The following is a 16918-nucleotide window of genomic DNA, read 5'->3' on the forward strand; positions in this document are numbered from 1 at the left end:
TGGTCGCAGCCGGCGCCGTCGTCGCTGCGTGCGAGCTCGAGCTCGATCCCGACGAGTCTTGGCTACTACTGGTCGCTGGCGCCGTCGTCGTTGGAACCGGCGTGTCCTCGGGAGCCAAAGTCGTCGAAGATGGACTCGACGTTGCGATTGGAAATTCCGTCGTTGGGACTGGAATTGCTGTCGTGCTGTGTGCAGTGGGTGTTGGTGTAGTACTAGACGGTGTTTGTGTGCTCGCTGGTGATGTTGTAGCTGTGACTGTTGTCGGAATCGGTTGAGGTCCTTTTGTATAGCTGGCGGGAGATGGTGTCGTTAAATTCAGCTGAATATCAAGGGCAGTCGTCAGATTGGTATCGACGGGTGCTGGTGTCGTTCCGTTGGTGAGGATCGTTGGGGTTGCAGCATTGTTGCTTGTGCCGTATGGACCAAGGGCCCAGAGTATGACAGCAGCAGCGACTACGAAGAAGAGGCCTGCACCCAAATGCCACTTTCGCTTGCATAGGTTCATCGCACGGATACGAACGCTTGGAAGGTCGCGTTTGGATTTGCCGCGAAACTTGGAACCGTCATTCCTTGATGGGTATCGCATATAACCGGTTGCGGCTCCAAGGGTCTGCAGACCACTTTGCAAGTAAACTGTTATCGTACTCGAACAAGCAGACAGACACTGCGAAAGGACCACGTTTCTGAGCATTCGCAGCGCCCGTCGAGACGATGGTTGCAAGCTCCGAGTTCGAGAACGATACCGTGCACGAGATTGCATCGACCTTTCTATACGAGACTTGTGCGTGGGTACCAAAAGTTTGTGAGGGTAGAAGCGTTGCCAACGGCACACAGCAGTACACGGGGTTGTCATGCTCCAGGTACCAGGCAGAGCGTGGTGTCGGTAGTTGGTATCCGGATGCTCGACGAAAGGTCACGATCTTTCCCACTCGGCCATGTTCAAGAAACTCGTCAAGCGCAGCCGGCGCCACGACTCGGACGACGACGAACCGAACGACCGCCAGCGCATTAGCGTTGGGAGCAAGTCGACGAAAAAGCCCAAGTCGAAAAAGACGGCTGCCTTCCTCGATGCTGACACGCTTGGCGCGCTCTCGAGCGCCGTGGCTGGCAAGCACAAGCTCAGCCCCGCGCGTCTTTGTCGCGTCTTTGAAAAGTACGACACCGACGAAGTCGGCGTCGTCGACGACGCGACGTTTGCCAAGTGCATCAAGAAGCTCGGTGTCGGGTGGTCGAAAGACCAGTTATCGGTTGTCCAGGACTGCTTTCGGGTGCGCCGACAAGCCATCGACTATTACAGCTTTGTGGACTTTGCCACGAGCACGCGCGACTCGGAAAAGCTCTCTGCGGTTGCCGCCGCGCTTTCCGAGGCCATTGCCGACTATGACAAGCGGTCGGGCGAGCAGCCCTTCAACCTGTACGAGTCGCTCGAGCGCGCCGACAAGAACGAGCGGGGGTGGCTCGCACCGGACGTGTTTCGCAAGTGCCTTACGCGACCCGTCGACATGGAGCTCACGTCCAAACAAGTCAGCCTCCTCTTAGATCGGTTCTCGTTTGAATACGACACCAACAACGACGACGACGGTATCGGCATCGACTATGCGCAATTTGCGGCCTGGCTGCAGCCGTCGTTCCACTACAAAGCCAAGGATTTACAAAAGCGTGTCCAAGGACTCTTTCTACATGCCAAGAAGACGCATGGGCTGCGTTGCATTGACATTTTCAAGGCCGTTGACGACGACGCCAGCGGTCTCATTTCCCGACTCGAATTCAAGGAGGCGCTCCACGACCTCGGATTCCCCGTCACGGACGCGCAGATCAAGGGGCTCATCGAGTCGGTGGATGGCGACGGCAACGGCAAGATCGACTACAAGGAATTCGCCGCTGCGTTTGGTGCACCCAGTGAAAACGACGACGATGACGACGACGACGACGAAAATGACACTGGCAAGACGACCAAGAGCAAAAAGCCCAAGAAAATCCCGAGTCTCAAGGCGCTCATTGAGCCGAGTGTGTTGTCTGCCATGCTCACGGCCGTGCACGGCAAGCGCCGCAAGAACGGACTCGATCTCGCGGCCGTGTTTGAAAAATACGACACACACGAGCGGGGCTACCTCGACGCCGCGGCGTTCAGCAAAGGCGTTGCCAAGCTCGGCATCAAGCTCAAGAAGGATCACCTCGCCTGCCTATGTCTATGTTTTGGGGTCAAGAAGAAGACTGACGCGATCAACTACTACGCCTTTGTTGACTACCTCCAGCATCAGCCAGACACGAAGAAGCTCGATAAAATCCGGTCCAAGATATCGACGCAGCTCCGGGCGTTTGACAAGGCGTCCGGCGAAGCGCCGACCAACTTGCATACGCAATTGACGCAACTCGATACCAAAGACGCGGGATGGATGCCGACGGCGACAGCCGACGCATTTTTCAGCGACCACGGAGGCCTCCGTCTCTCGGCCTCCGAGATTGAAACACTCCTCGAGCGCTTTGGCTACGACTACCCGGTGCGCGGCAAGTCCAAACCGGTGACAGGCGTGGACTACGACCAGTGCGCTCGCTGGCTACAGCCGACGTTGCATCTTGACGTCCAAGCGCTGCATGCCACCGTGCGATCGCTTTTCCACCACGCCCAGAAGACGCATCAGCTGCGCCTCAAAGATGTGTTTCGGGACATTGACGTCGATGCGAGCGGTGTCATTTCCTGCATCGAATTGAAAGAAACGCTCCAAGCCATGGGGTTGCCCCTCACGGACGCACAGGTTCGATGTCTCGTGGACGAGTATGACACGGACGGCGACGGCAAAATCAACTACCGCGAGTTTGTGGCAGCGATCGGCGAGCCCGACGACAGCGACAACACGGCATCAAAACAAAAGAAAGACAAATCGCGGGGGTCGTCGCAATCCAAGTCGCGCAGTGTCGTGCTCTCGCGCGAGATTCTGGACGTCCTCACAAAAGCCGTGCAGGACAAGCAGAGGAGCTCGACAGACCTCGTCGCCATCTTTGAGGCCCTCGATGCCAACGAGTCGGGCTTCTTGGACCGTGATCGCTTTGAAAAGGGACTTGGCAAGGCCAAAATCAAGCTCAAGAAAGACCAACTCAAAGCCGTCGCCGCTTGCTTTCAGAACAGCAAAAAACGCGGCATCGACTACTACCAATTCGTCGAGTTTGCATCGGCGCGGCACGACCTCGACGAGCTCGCGGCGATAGGCGATGGCATGCGCAAGGCTATTGCTTCGTACGACAAGCGGTCGGGCGAACAGCCGTACAATGTTCTCGAGTTTCTCAAGCAACTCGACCGGAAAAAGCGACTGCGTCTCCCAGTCCGGGCCGTCAAGACCTTTTTGGCCGAAAACACTGTCGTGGACTTTCGGTTGAAAGACAAGGAAGTCGCTGCCGTCGTGGCGCATTTCGAGTGTCACTACGACGACGGTGACGCCGGTGTCGACTATGAGCAATTTGCGCGCTGGCTGCAGCCGTCACTGCACTACGATGTCGCCGAGCTCCATGATCAGCTCAAGCGTCTCTTCAAGAAGACGAAACTCAAGTGGCGCGACATCTTCAAGGAGATGGACGCGGACGGCAACGGTATCGTGACGCGCCTCGAATTCAAAGAGGCGTTGCGCGATCTTGGCTTGCCCGTCACGGACGCCCAGTTGCGCTGCTTGATGGACGAGTATGACACGGATGGGGACGGCAAGATGGCGTATGGCGAATTCCTCCGAGCTCTCGGACAAGATGACGAAGCCGATGACGGCACCGAGACGTACGGCGTCTGTTGTGCGACCGCCTTTACTGATTTTTCTCTAGGGCATCCCCAGCCTCGCCGTCGTTTCGCAAGAAAATGGCTGCTCGCTTTACGTTTAGCTCGTCGTACCGCTCCTGTGTGCTGTCGCAGTGTCGAGACGCTCACATCTGCGCATAGGAAATCAAAGCGAGAGTCGAAAAAAGTACCCGGGTCCGAGTCCGAGTCGGATGCGGCCGCGACCAAGCCCAAGCGGACAAAGTTGTCCATTAAATCGTAGATCTACGCCATCCCATGCACCTCTTATCGTGTATCTGTCTAGTTTGTTCAGTCCAAAAGCCAAGGTCAAGAAACCGCCCGAGTCGAGTGAGGACGATACGCCGGCGCCATCCAAGAAGACCGCTAAAAAGAAACCTGCGGCAAGGAGCAGCAGCGACAGCGAGAGTCCGCAACCGAGAGCCAAGTCGTGTGCCACTAGACGAACGTTTTCTCATGACTGTCGACGTAGAGCCAAGTCCAAAAAACTAGCTATCTCGAGCGACGAGGCACCGGCAGCTTCGAAAAAGCGGTGCGCAATGTTCTGCAGTATCCCATGAATCTACATGATCATCTAGTCCTTCGGCCAAGAAGCCGCGAAGCGACAGCAGCGAGCCCCCGAGGTAGCGTATCACTATCACGGTCAAGTTCGCCAATAGGAGCCTTTGAACGTACGTAGGCGCAAGAAGAAAGTGGTCTCGAGCGACGACGATGCACCCAAAACCAAAACCAAGTACTCTACTCAAGCTCCAATATGAGTCGTGGACAAACGACTTTGGGGTAGAGCATCCACAAAGGCGAAGCAACCGACATCATCCCGGTATGCCGACAATCTGCTGTCACTTCTAGACACGTGCCATTATCACTAGAAAGCCGCCCCCGTCCAGCGATTCGAGTTCTGAGCAGTGAGTTTGGGCGGCTATTCTTTTTGTTGGATTCAATCAATCTTGTAGGCCACCGCCCAAGAAGTCATCTCGCAGCAACGACCGCTCGCGTGGCAAGAAAACCAAATCACGGTACATGTGGACTACTTGAGACTCATTTCTGAGTCGCGCTCGTGACGTAGATCGTCCAAAGCTAAATCGCACAGCTCCACCGACAGCGCGGGAGCTCCGTCGCCGCCAAATCGGGCATCGAGATCGGCACGCCGACAGTCGGCCACACCCAAGAAGGTTCGCTATGTAAGCGACTCGAACGGACAACTGGCGCCGTCCGACGACGAGGGGGCGTCGTCGAACTCGTCGGGCATGAATGTGGCCGACCTTCGCAAGTACAAGGACCGAGCAAAATCAAAGGCGAAGCGCAAGCGCCGGCGCCACGCCGAGTCGAGCACCGACGAAGAGGCGTCCGACGCCGAATACCTCGCGCACATGAAGCAAGCGCTCCGTATTGCGTTCGATTTCTACGACGTCGATCGCAGCAACTCGATCGGTCAGCGGTCCCTCCCCAAGAATACGCTCATGGATGGCTCTAGACAAGGACGAGCTCGGGCATATTCTCCGCGCAGTCGGCGACGACGTGACAGTCGATGAGCTTGGCAACATCATGCGCGCCGTGGACTTGGACGCGAGCGGGCAGATCGAGTTTGACGAGTTCTACCTCATGATGAAAACACGTCTGTACGAGCAGCGCGTGGTGTTTCGCGCCAAGACCGAGCTCGAAGTGCGCGCGATCTTTGATCAAATCGACGCGGACCGCAACCGCGTGCTTGACACGGCCGAATTTTACCACGCGCTTGTGCACGAACTTCAGATTCCACTCACACCAGACGAGTTTGACGCGGTCGTCGACGAGATCGACACGTCCAACGACGGTCGCATCGACATTGAGGAGTTTAGCGCGTTTATGCTGCTCGTCGAGCAGCTCTCGGGCGGCTCGGCGTCGACGCAGCACTTGGCGCACCTCTGTAGCGACGCCATTTCGGGCATGAAAAAAATTGCACGTGGCGCGCCGCGGGACCCCGAAGCTCACCTGCTCGCGCTCCTTGGTGTCCCGACCAACTTTCGACACGCGGTGACGAGCACGGCGCGCCGTGTTCAGAAACACTCGATGGAGTATGTGCTGTCGTTCCCGCCCCCCGAAGTGCGTTTAGCTCCCATAGCAATATGTCAAGCTGATAGATTGATAGACGGTGTACAACATGGCACAGCACGGCAACCTGGCGCTCGTACCAACGCAAACACTGCAGGTTAGGGCAATGAATGAACTAATTTAGAAACGACTTGTAGGAGGCGTGGGCAGGCGTCGAAGCATCCGAAGCGCTGCAAAAGCAAGCGATCGTGTCGCTCAAGCTCGCAAAAGGCGTGCCGGCGCCGTACGACAAACGCGAACACGACGTCGTGGGGCGAAAAGTGCGCGTCTGCTTCTTTGACATGGCCGACGCCACAAGTGCTACGACAGCCCACGGCGTCCGGCGTCTCGAGGGTCAAATCGTCGGCAACATCCACGAAATTTCCGTCGCGTGGTCGAAAAAAGAGGAAGACGTGTGGTACTTTTCCCGCGCCGCAACCAAAGCCGACGACTACAAGTTTATCGTACCTCCCCTTATCCATTCTTATTGGTTTTGGTGACCTATCGTTATACGCAGGTGCGCACGAATACGCCGGCCGACGACCTTTACCTCTTTATTGAGTTTGTTCTCGAGCTCAAGAGCGAGACTGCCCACGAAATGCACCAAGCCGCGACCAAAGCAAAGTACAAGGTGCTGGACCACGTTGGGAAGCATTCGCACACGGTGGTGTAGGCACCACCCCCGGCCCACGCGTTGGTTCCTATCGAAATGGTGTGTTGCTGGGCGAAAATTCCCGTCGCTCAACTCCTCGCGCCGGGCAGCCAAGATGTTGTTCGCTTTGACGTACCATTGTACGGCGGTTCGATCCTTAACCCGGTCGAGCTTGACGAGGTACCGCATATTTTCGATATATTTCTTCATGTTTGTGTATTTTACAGCGTGCCATCTAGGACGAGATTTCGCGACGGCGCAGCGGGTGGCGGGCGCTCAAGAAGGCACTCACGGCCTATAGCCCACCCCAGCTCCACGTCAAAAGCCTCCAGATTCCCAAATTACCCTACCCTGTACCATCCCATGCCCCAAAAGGCGCCAACCCGAACCGTAAATTGTAGGAAAAACTGCAAATTGCGCAGCTGCCGTCGACCATCATTGCCCCGTACTCGGCCGTGTCCATCATCCAGGATTACATGAGCCTCATGAAGACGGTCCTCTCGACGCTCGAGTCGCCGTCGCACGTCTACACGTGTGAGCCCGCTCTCAAGCTTTTTCCTCGCATCTTGGACGATGCCGATGTGTACGAGGCCTTCCGCGCGGTTGCTGCCGAGCAATTGCGCCCGGGCATGTTCAAGGTACACCCATGTGGTACCGTAATTTTACGAATTGAGCGGTGTTAGACGCTCGCTGAGCGCCACGACCGCTTTAAAAGCGTAGTTCTACGCATGTGGCCAGCGTTTACCGCACCCCGTGCCCGTATCGACATTGGCGGTGACACAGACGACAAGACCAGCAGTCGTCTCCAAGCGCACCTCGACGATATGGCCAAAGGGTCAACCAGTTTGAACCCGACATTTTCAACATTTTTGGATAGAAAATTTGGTTTTACCGATGTCAAGGAGCCAACAACGCCGTTCCACATTCGTGAAGTGTCGTTTGAACGTTTATTGTAAGCGAAAAATGTACGAAATCAATATCAACATCACAGTGTCACTTTGGGTTTGAACGGCTGGCGGCGAGTGCCACCAACTGCGCCTCGAGTTGCTGGTTGTACGCCGTCGTGCTCGCAATGCTCGAGTGGAGACCCGAGACCGACGTCGGTAAATCCTGCTTCGTCGGGTTGACCGAGACGCCGCCCGACATGGTGCTCTGAAAGCGCGTCGGCTTGGTCGACGTGCGTTGGTGCGACTGCTTACGCCTCTGTACCAACTGGATCTGGCGCTGGAGCTGTTTTTGCTGGGCGCGAAGTTGGTGCAAGCGCTGGGATAGCTTGGCTTGGATGAGTTTTCCCTGGACCGCCGCGGCGTTGCCATCGTTCGTATGCACCGACGCGGAAAGCGTCGTGTTGCTCTCGGACCCTGCCGGTGGCTCGATGTCGTCCGAGTCGAACGCTGCGGAAGATGACGACGCGCTGCTGTCCCAGCGTTCGCTGCCATCCCCCGACGACGATTCACTCGCCCCCATCGAGTCACCGCCGCTTGCAAGCTCGCTCGTCGTCATGTTGGGTCCCGTGTTCTGATTCGACGTCGTCGGTGCATTCGGATCGACCGGCGTCGACGTTGCACCGAGGTTGGAGGCGTCCCCAATGGATTTTGCTGTTGCATTTGGCGTCGTTGTCGTCACGTCAAAGGTGGTCGTGTTGCCACCGATGGCCGTGAACGACGACGGGGCTTCGGTTCGACTCGACGTATCTTGCACCGGCGCCGACGCGTGCGAGTCAAAGACGCCGGTCGTTGTCGAGACGACCACAATGGTCGCGATCGCGCCGACGACAAACGCAACCACTGGTATCATCACGCGCCGGGATCGGTACACCGGCACCGCTGCTTGGTCCATCCTTCAAGCGTTGCAACTTGCCGACTCAATCAAGAAAGTAGAAATAGAAAGGACGGCAAAGAACTATCTTGAGAAGAGAGGCATCGGGTGCTATTCTCGGTCGGCGGCCGTTGCTGCTCAAAGCAAATCGTAAAAGTAGTCGAGCCCTTGCCCAATCTCCCAGATGGCGGCGCCGACGTGGGCCTTGGCGTAGAGCGCGAGCCGGTCGTCGATCGACTGCAAACACGGGTAGTACACGTGGCGTCGACCGGCCGCATAGATGAATTTGCATTCCTACCCACACGAGACGACGTCGTGTCGATGGCTTCTCTAAAAGCACGTACATGGGCGACGGCATCCCACTGCACGTCGGGGGTATGGGTTTGCAACAGCGTCAAGTATGTCGATGCAATCACAGCCTCTAGCGTAGCAGGCGCGTCACCACCATGAAGCGAGCGATGGTATGTGTACCATTGGTGTCATAGCCGTAAAAGGCCAGACCCATGAGAAGTTTATGCGGCGGCGTGAGCTGCTGCAGCGTCGCTTGCAACCACGGGAGCGGCGCGTTGGGGCCCATGGACGAGTAGTCGTACGCGTTGACCGAGATGCGGTGCACGTACGGAAGGACCCTAGAGTCACCTTGTCAAATGCAGCACATATCGCAAAGGCTTACGCTTGCAAGTGGCGCGCGTCCACCGACAGCTGGCCCTACACCATGCCGTCTATATGAGCACAGGTAGAGTGTTTCCGCCTACGTTGCGCTGGCTCGTGGGCAAGACGAGCAATAGCAGGCGCTTGGCTTTCGCCAGGGCTTTGCCGAGCGCCTTGATGAACGGCACCGTCACGTCCACGATGGGAACCTGCGAAGGAAGGACATTGTCGGTAGAGATCTTCTTTGCGCATGAGGATACCTCGAGCGTGAGGCCGTCAAAGTGGTGCGTCTCCACCTCGCGCAGCAGAAGCGAGAGGACCTGCGACGCCTCGGCAGCGCTGAGCGACGGCATTTCAAACATGAAGCGTGGTACAATTTGGGGACCGAGCCCGTCGTGACCACGGACAGCGTCGATCCAGTTTGCATCGGCGTCGTGGCCGCCGGTGAGTACCGGCGTTCTCGCGGCGTCGTGGCGGATCTGCCACGAATGATGACGCAAAGTCGTTGGTTCGATCCATCATGCGTACCTGGTACCACACGGGCGCAATGTAGGTAAATTTGCGGCGAAAGGTCTTGGCCATGTCGTAGCCGTGGTTGTTCCATGGTGTGACGTAGCCAAGGGTTTCGCCGGCGAAGCGCTTGGTGTCGACGTCGCCCGCGTAAGCTTGGGCATGCTACAGGCCAGCATCACATCCTGGATGTATCGACGCCTGCGCACCGTCAGAATCGATGCGACGCTCGGAGTCGTTGTAACGAGGCCGCGCGTGTGCACGGACGGGATCAAGCAGACGCCGGCAGCCTCGTCGACGACGCATGCCACCTACAGCACCTCGTCGTCACTGCGTTGGTTCAAGCCGCCTCGCACCGCCGGGAGATCGTCGTCATGGCCATCGTCAGCGTCGTCAAAGATGAAGTCGGCGTCGTTGGCGGCAGCTGCCAGAGTGGCCATCGCCAGCGCGCTGAGAAGCAAGGCGAGGACCGTCGCTCGCCATCGTCGCATCACGTCCGATCTTCGCCTGCCAGGTGATTTACCGTACTGTCCGGATAATGGAATGCCACAGCCGTTTTGGTCAATTCTTCGAGCTGCGATCCGAGAAGGATGGAGGAAGTCGTGGGCCCGGCGCTGGAGCAGCTGACGCTGGCTGAGGTACGCTATTGCCGGCGGTGACGCTTCTCATGGCCCTTTAGGACGAAGAGGCCCTGGAGCTGTAGGCGCGCGACAGCTGTGGCGAAAGGCCACATGAGTCATTGTGCCCCTCGTAGGAAGTCGCCGCGGAGCCATGGCCCACACAAGCTCAACCTTTCGGCCGAGCTCCTCGACAAGTACAGCACGCTGGATGCGGTGCGTGGCGCGTGATATGTGACTTTGTCATCATGCAGAAGTAGACTACGTACGAGGCGCCACCGACCGGTCCGCTACGCGTCTTTGGCGTCATGAAGCTCGTGCAAGCGAGCATATCGTCAGGGTGCTTTTTGACGCGGCAGCTGTATGCACCGCGCGAGATCTGGTACGCGCTCGCCACGTGAAGTCCTTGCAAAAGCCTCGATGACGCAGGCTCATGGATCGCGTGCGCCTTGCCGGTGTCGACCACAAGATGCGGTTGCTGGAAATCCTCTCCAAAGAGCTTCGAGTCCTCGAAGTACTCTGCAATGCATGGGCAATTCATGCTAATAGCCCACGCTTATAGGCGCTGTCGCCACCCGTCACGACAGCCAACAAGACGGTCTTTGAGCATACGCTCAAAAACATGGTCCAGCTCGTGCACGACCAGCGCGCCGAGCTCCTTCGACCGTTTCCACACCTTGCGCAAGAGCCGCCCGCGAGTAGCTCCGAGCCGGCCAAGGTTGCGTCCCATATTCTACTGCATCCATTGTGACGCAGCGTGTAGATGGAGAAGGAGGTGGCGAACGCGCTTGGGGGCAGCAGTGCGATCACCAAGATGACAAGTATCGCGTTTGGCTTTGGCCGCATGGTGAAGAAACAAGCCGTCGCGGTCGTCGAGCGTGCAAACGCTGCGATGCTCGAAACCACGTACACTCTTCTGACTCCGTTTCTTGGTCGTCTGATGGAGACGATGTTCGCAGCTCCAAGGAAACCCTTAGCCGATACAGCCAGTGGATTGAAAGTGTCTTTATCCAAGTGCAGTTTCTGGGTATGCAAAAGGTGTCCTTACATGGGATCGATGTATGGGATGGTTAGGTGTGTGGCTCGATCCGCCGTACCCCGTGGCCGCGACCTTGGACCTCGGCCGACACCAGGACGTAGCAGCTGCGCTGCAAAACTCGCCGTGGCTCGAGTCCATTGCCATCATCGGTACATACAGTGCACGCCCAACAAAGCTTGAGAGTGTCGTGTGTAGCCACGTTCTTGGACGACGTCGTTTGCGAACTCGTCATGCGTGATGTCGAAGCTCTCTTGCAGTGCTATTTGCGCCGCATCTCGCAAGGCTTTGGCGCCTTCTCGATCGACGCCAAGACGCTCGTCAAGCCGCCGTCGTCGGTCACCTCGTGAGCGATAACAAGGAATTTTTACACTAGCAGTGTACAATATGTGTGTATCACGATGATTTCTATCACTCAATCTGCTCCTGCATCGACAGTGTCAACTTGGATCCGTAGACTGAGCCTTACATCGGTTGAAGGAATAAATGGGTTAAGGTTTGCATTGGCATTGGTAGGTTTAGGGATGTCGTCGGCGGTCAACGCTCGTAGGCGGAATTTCGTCCTTGGCCAGATACAATATTCTTCATATTTCGTGTTAGAATCAGAACGCTTCGTTGCGGAGAAAAGTGTCGACCATCGCAAGCGACACTTCGGGTTGGTCGAGCGGCACCATGTGCCCGGCTTCGTAGACGCGGAGGAACGTGAGTCCTTTCGCCGACCGGACTTCGCCGACCGGTTTGTCCTGAAAGAGCATCGGACGGTTGGCCGCCGCGTTGAACGCCGCATGGCCCGACCAGGGCAAGTGCTTGGTCCACGCTTCGTTGCCTTGCCAGTTGCACATGAGGTCGGCGTCGCCGGCGTAGACCATGACGCGGATGCCAGCGTCCAGCATCGGGGGCACGTACGGCGAATAGACCTTCATCCAGTCGTTGCCAAACTGCGCGTTGATCTCAAAGTTGCACTCCTGCCACTGCGCCACCTTGTCCGTGTCGACGCCAAGGACGTCCATGATCCCCGGTGAGTTGAGAAACGCCTCAATGTGGCTAAAGTCGTAGCATCCGATGGATTGGCCGCCGGCGCACGGCTTGCGGATGTCGTATGGGTTGCGCCCGGTCGTCAAGAAGAGCGGGTTCACGAGCGCCTCGTGGCAGAACGCTTGGGCATCCGCACACACCGAATCGTCAGTTTGGCACTGCGTGACCATCTCGACACAAGCTGGCACTTGAGCCTTCATGGACGCTTCAAACTCGGGCGAGACAAGCGTGAGGTTGTACGCATTCTCAGTCATATCGGCGGCGTGCGCATACTAGTCCAAGCGTCATTCGTTTGTCGGTACAAAAAAAAGGTACCTGCTCAATAGGGTCGGTGAGACCGTTTCCAATCGCAATGCCCTGGAGGGCAATCACTTGTTCGTCGTCATGGACGCTCGGGTTGCGCGTAAAGATGGCGTGGGCGGCCGCTGGAACAAAGTGACCGCCGTACGACTCGCCGAAGATGTAAAAGTCGCGGCCATGGAAGCGCGGGTTGGCCGCGAGCCAGCCCTGGAGAAAGAACCAAATGTTCTCGCCGACTTGGTTTTCGTTCATGTCGTAGTCGTCCTTGTCGCCGTACGAGAAGCCGACGCCGGTCGGCTGGTCGAGCCAAATGACGTTGGCAATGTTGTTCCACGAGAGCGGGTTGAGCTGCGTCTTGAGATCTTTCGTCACGACGCAGGGCCCGTTCTCGTAGAGGAGCGCAAGCATGCTCGAGCAGCCGGGGCCGCCCGTGAGCCAGAGAATGAGTGGGTCCTTCTCCGGGTTGCGCCGCGACTCGAAGAACCAGTAAAAGTAGTGGTCGTCCTTCTTGTTGGGGAGCGCAATGTAGCCGGATTCTTGGCCCACGATGCCGCAGAACGTGTCGACTTCGTCCGAGTCATCGATGCGGGGCACGAATTTCTTCTCGGGCACAACAGTCGCTCGGTGGTTGAGCGTTGTCGTCGACGCGATGGGCACGTCCCACGCCGGGAGGAGCTCGACGCCCGCGTAAAAGAGTGCGCTGACGCCTGTTAGTGCGAGAAGGAACCACCGGTGGCGACTGAGCGCGGCGAGGTTCGACCGGCCCGTCGCCGTGAGCCCCGTGTCTTCGCCTAGCGCGATCGTTTCGTACGGGCGGCCGCGGGCCATGGCTGTCGGTGGTGCAGCGAAAGTTGAACTGGCGATCGGGTGGTTTGGCGCCACGAGTAGCTTCGAATTCCGCGCCCCTTGGCAGAGCCAATCGCTCGCCGGGCGTTTCCCAGCGAGCCAATCCATGTCCACTTGGACGTCAACACCAGCAAGCCATTGTGTTCGATTCGAAGACCTGAGTGCATCCGCGTTGTTCGTCGACCGTCGCTCTTGGTCTTCTGCAAATCTGGACAAGTACGTATATTATAGCTCAAGGGATGAGGAGCTTGAGATATTAGCTGGTACGTATATTATAGCTGAAGCGACGTAGAGCTTGAGATATTAGCTGGGCAGTACTAGAGGAAGGCTTGCGACCGCCACGATTACCAAGATCACGCTTTACCGTCGCACGCCGATCAGATCGTTCGCCCGCGACAGGCTGCCCATTACACCGGGATGCGATCCCACGCTGCGTTTACCGCCCTCGGATTGGCCAAAAAGCATGCTGGTCATGTTTCTGATTGGTCAGTTACGAGTCTGGCGCTCTTAGACACGAAATGCATCTCGAAATTTGTATGCCGTCGGGCGTCACAAGCAAACCACCGCCGGCATGCAACCGTTCCGCCCGCCGTCCGCCGAGGTCCGCACCGACTTTCGGCGCGCGCCGCCGACCTCCGACGGGTACGTCTGCGGCAACGACGCCACGAGCCTCTTCAACACCTCGACGCACACGGCGGCAAGCTCGTTCGTGGCACCACCCGGCGTCCCACGGCGCTTGGACGAGCCTGATGTCGTGATTCTCTCGGAGGCGCCGCAGCAGTTCCGGGCCAAGCCGCACGAGACGACCGACGAGTATTACGCATACCTCTGGACGATCGAAGGCGCGCGCTACAAGAAGATTTACTTTGGCGTCTATGGCCTCCTGCTCGCCATTGTGCTCGGCGTGCTCCTCGGGTACCTCGTGTCATTCCTCACTCGCGGCGATTACCCGCAGTCGGTCGAGAACCTCTCGGACGACGCTGTCATTGCGATAATACAGGACGTGCTTGCCACGTTTACGCTCAAGCACACGTGGACGTCGTGGATCCAGCTGCCAGGCGACCTCCTCATCCGCGCCATGTCGTGTCTTGTCGTGCCGCTCATCTTTGTCAACGTGACCGTTGGCATCGCCGACATTTGCGCCTTGCACAAGTCCTCGGTCGTCGGCTGGCGCATGGTGTTCTTCTTCCTCCTCACGACCATGGTCGCGGCCGGCGAAGGACTCTTCTTTGCCGCGTTCATTCCATCGAGCATCTTTCGCACCACCGACGTGTCGCTCAAGATTCCCAAGCAACTCGATGTCCCCGTCGCGATGAGCTGTCCGAACGGCGGCGGGTTCCTCGGTGTCCGGAACGGCTCAGCGCTCATGACGTGCCTCCCGTCCGCGCCGCGCGAGTCGCTCAACCTCGTCGATGTCAATTTTACGTTTGCCCGCACGAAATTGCTGCCGAATGCAACCACGACGCCGGCCGACGTGGTGTTCAACCTGCTCGATCTGCTCGTGACCGACAACATCATGGGCGCGTTCGCGCAAGAGAACGCGATCGTGAGCCTCGTCATGTTTGCCATGCCGCTCGGTATCGCGCTCGGGAAATTCGCCGACGTCAACAACCCAATCTTGGACCTCTTTCGACAGCTCAACTCGATCTTCCTCATCATGATTGGGTGGGTCATCAACTTTGTGCCGGTGGCCATCATTTTTCTTGTCGCGTCGTCGTTTGTGCTGCCCGACGACCCGGCGTACGACGTCGGCGCATGGAAGCACGCCAACATCACGATCGACCAAGTGGCGACGTGGCGCGCGGCGCTGCCGATGGCGATCACGCGCACGAATTCGTTCTTTTCCAACTTTGGCGTCGCCTTCCACGCGGTCGGGACGCTCACGGCCATCTTCATTGCCGGTCTCGCCTTCCACGCCCTTGTCTTCTTGCCGCTCTTAACGTTCCTTACGACAAGACGCAACCCGTACTCGTACATCTTCCGCCTCAACAAGGCGCTCAACTTTGGCTTTGGCTCGGCCTCGTCGCTCGCGGCGCTCCCGATGACGATCCAAGCGATCGACTCGACCCGCAGCGTCTCGCAGCAGCTGACGCGGTTTGTGATTCCGATCGGCACGGGCGTCCACCTCGACGGCGCGGCGTTTTACCTCTCGGCGTGCACAGTGTTTTTACTCAAGGCACAAACCGCGACCGACGACCCGAACTTTGCGCTCTCGCCGTCCCGCGTGGCCATGGTCTTCTTCACGTGCGTCATCAACGCGTGGAGCTGCGCGCCGATCCCGCACGGCGGCCTCCTTGCTCTCAACGCGGTGTGGCAGGCGGTGACGCCGGACCTGCCGACGACAATCAACCTTCCGGTCGGCTTTGTGTGGGTGGTGGCGATGGACGTTCTTCTCGATCGGTTCTCGACCGTTGTCAACATCCTCTCGAACGCCGTCGTGACGCGCATCATTGCCGAACAAGTCGACGAAACGTACATTGACGAGCTCGACCGTGGCTCTGGTGGCACCGACGCCTTTCTTCAATAAGTATGTTGAACGCTATTCGTATCGGCGACACTGCAGAGTGTACATGCGTGCTTCTTGTTGTAGTATTTGCTACTAGTACTCGTTATGAAAATGCACACCAAATTATTGTCTTGCGTTGTAGCCCAGTCGTCCGTTAATAGGGAAAGGTTGGAGTGGCAGCCACAAGCACCTTGATGGCAGGCGCCCGCCAGTGACTGCTCTGAAGGACACTCGACAAACACCACGCAAGACATCACTTGGCGTCTTGGTCACAACCCGAATCGCTCAGCGCAAAAGTGACGAGCGACACCACTGCCGTCACACAAGAACAGAGTATGGGTACCGATCCTGATCCAAGCGCACAGCTAGCAGTTGTATATACTTCAAACCTACCCCTCGTAGGACCTTTCTACGGCCTGCACACCTTCATTTGGCGTGTCCATCTGGTTCATCCTGCTGCCGAAAGCTCTACGAAGTGTGATCGGAGTGCAGGAATACACCCCTCTCTTGTCACTTTGCCTGTGATTTTGCTTGTCGATTCACAATCCAAAGTGCGATCTTGAGCGCTAGATTTTTAGCAGCTTGTTGGACGAAGTGTCAAAGTCCGATTCCAGTACCGTTGCAAGCTCAGGGTTAGTTTCATAGGCGAGCACCGGCTGGTGGTGGAATGTATGGTTCGACGGCCAGCAGAACGGTTGAAATGAGTCTTTCGAATTTTACGGATTAAGGGTCCTATTTCTAGGGTCGTCCGACAACCTAATTTCCGGTAGGCACGAATTTCCGGCATATGCCGTTTTCATCTTGTTTCTTCCTTGTACGGCCAGCAGAACGGTAAATCACAACTGGCGGAGTGACTCTGGCGGGCGGAGGAACGGGCAACGAAGGAGCTGGGCGCAGTGCCTTGTGGTCACGCCGTAAAAACATATGGAGTACGGAACCAGCTGGTCTACTACCAACAGCAACTTCACATATGCACGGTACAGCTTGCATATTGCATCATATTCACACACACTGGAAAGAGAGCTATTGCGCGAGAGCATGAGGAGAGTCGCCACGTGTGTTGCCAAGCGTAATGCGCCAGCGACTGCTTGTGCGTCTA

General features: G+C 57.4%; 6 protein-coding genes across 7 annotated transcripts; 3 read left to right on the forward strand and 3 right to left on the reverse strand.

Moving 5' to 3' along the window:
- Positions 1-935: 935 nt before the first annotated feature.
- Positions 936-7456, forward strand: SDRG_07399 (hypothetical protein; the record flags this gene model as incomplete). The annotated part of the gene is made up of 19 exons (XM_008613229.1): positions 936-3763; positions 3808-3870; positions 3923-4018; positions 4065-4205; positions 4251-4310; positions 4357-4401; positions 4458-4511; positions 4563-4598; positions 4648-4683; positions 4732-4794; positions 4845-5209; positions 5253-5860; positions 5907-5966; positions 6007-6312; positions 6366-6479; positions 6522-6680; positions 6740-6853; positions 6902-7138; positions 7184-7456. The coding sequence occupies 19 exons, from the start codon at positions 936-938 to the stop codon at positions 7454-7456; spliced, it is 5658 nt and encodes a 1885-aa protein (XP_008611451.1).
- Positions 7457-7493: 37 nt separating this feature from the next.
- On the reverse strand, positions 7494-8339 carry SDRG_07400 (hypothetical protein; the record flags this gene model as incomplete). Its single annotated transcript, XM_008613230.1, has 1 exon — positions 7494-8339. The coding sequence occupies one exon, from the start codon at positions 8337-8339 to the stop codon at positions 7494-7496; it is 846 nt and encodes a 281-aa protein (XP_008611452.1).
- A 44-nt stretch (positions 8340-8383) lies between these two features.
- SDRG_07401 (hypothetical protein) lies at positions 8384-10000 on the reverse strand. The gene is made up of 9 exons (XM_008613231.1): positions 9836-10000; positions 9689-9790; positions 9498-9644; positions 9230-9448; positions 9074-9178; positions 8992-9026; positions 8790-8947; positions 8663-8739; positions 8384-8612 (listed from the first exon to the last, which is right to left on the reverse strand). The coding sequence occupies exons 1-9, from the start codon at positions 9968-9970 to the stop codon at positions 8457-8459; spliced, it is 1134 nt and encodes a 377-aa protein (XP_008611453.1). The 5' UTR covers positions 9971-10000; the 3' UTR covers positions 8384-8456.
- Positions 10001-10041: 41 nt separating this feature from the next.
- On the forward strand, positions 10042-11576 carry SDRG_07402. 2 transcript variants are annotated; one of them, XM_008613232.1, is made up of 10 exons: positions 10042-10117; positions 10159-10178; positions 10234-10312; positions 10357-10478; positions 10526-10610; positions 10659-10814; positions 10860-11002; positions 11056-11123; positions 11171-11284; positions 11331-11576. In XM_008613232.1, exons 1-10 carry the CDS (start codon positions 10070-10072, stop codon positions 11480-11482), a joined length of 987 nt encoding a protein of 328 aa, XP_008611454.1. In that variant the 5' UTR covers positions 10042-10069; the 3' UTR covers positions 11483-11576. The 2 variants fall into 2 exon arrangements, with proteins under 2 accessions (XP_008611454.1, XP_008611455.1); XM_008613233.1 differs by having other exon boundaries at positions 10159-10312.
- Positions 11577-11607: 31 nt separating this feature from the next.
- SDRG_07403 (hypothetical protein) lies at positions 11608-13367 on the reverse strand. The gene is made up of 2 exons (XM_008613234.1): positions 12483-13367; positions 11608-12439 (listed from the first exon to the last, which is right to left on the reverse strand). Exons 1-2 carry the CDS (start codon positions 13293-13295, stop codon positions 11735-11737), a joined length of 1518 nt encoding a protein of 505 aa, XP_008611456.1. The 5' UTR covers positions 13296-13367; the 3' UTR covers positions 11608-11734.
- A 484-nt stretch (positions 13368-13851) lies between these two features.
- On the forward strand, positions 13852-15956 carry SDRG_07404 (hypothetical protein). The gene has a single exon (XM_008613235.1). It carries the CDS (start codon positions 13885-13887, stop codon positions 15838-15840), a length of 1956 nt encoding a protein of 651 aa, XP_008611457.1. The 5' UTR covers positions 13852-13884; the 3' UTR covers positions 15841-15956.
- Positions 15957-16918: the final 962 nt, after the last annotated feature.

This window comes from Saprolegnia diclina (genome assembly GCF_000281045.1).
Source record: "Saprolegnia diclina VS20 unplaced genomic scaffold supercont1.21, whole genome shotgun sequence".
NCBI lineage: Eukaryota > Oomycota > Saprolegniomycetes > Saprolegniales > Saprolegniaceae > Saprolegnia > Saprolegnia diclina.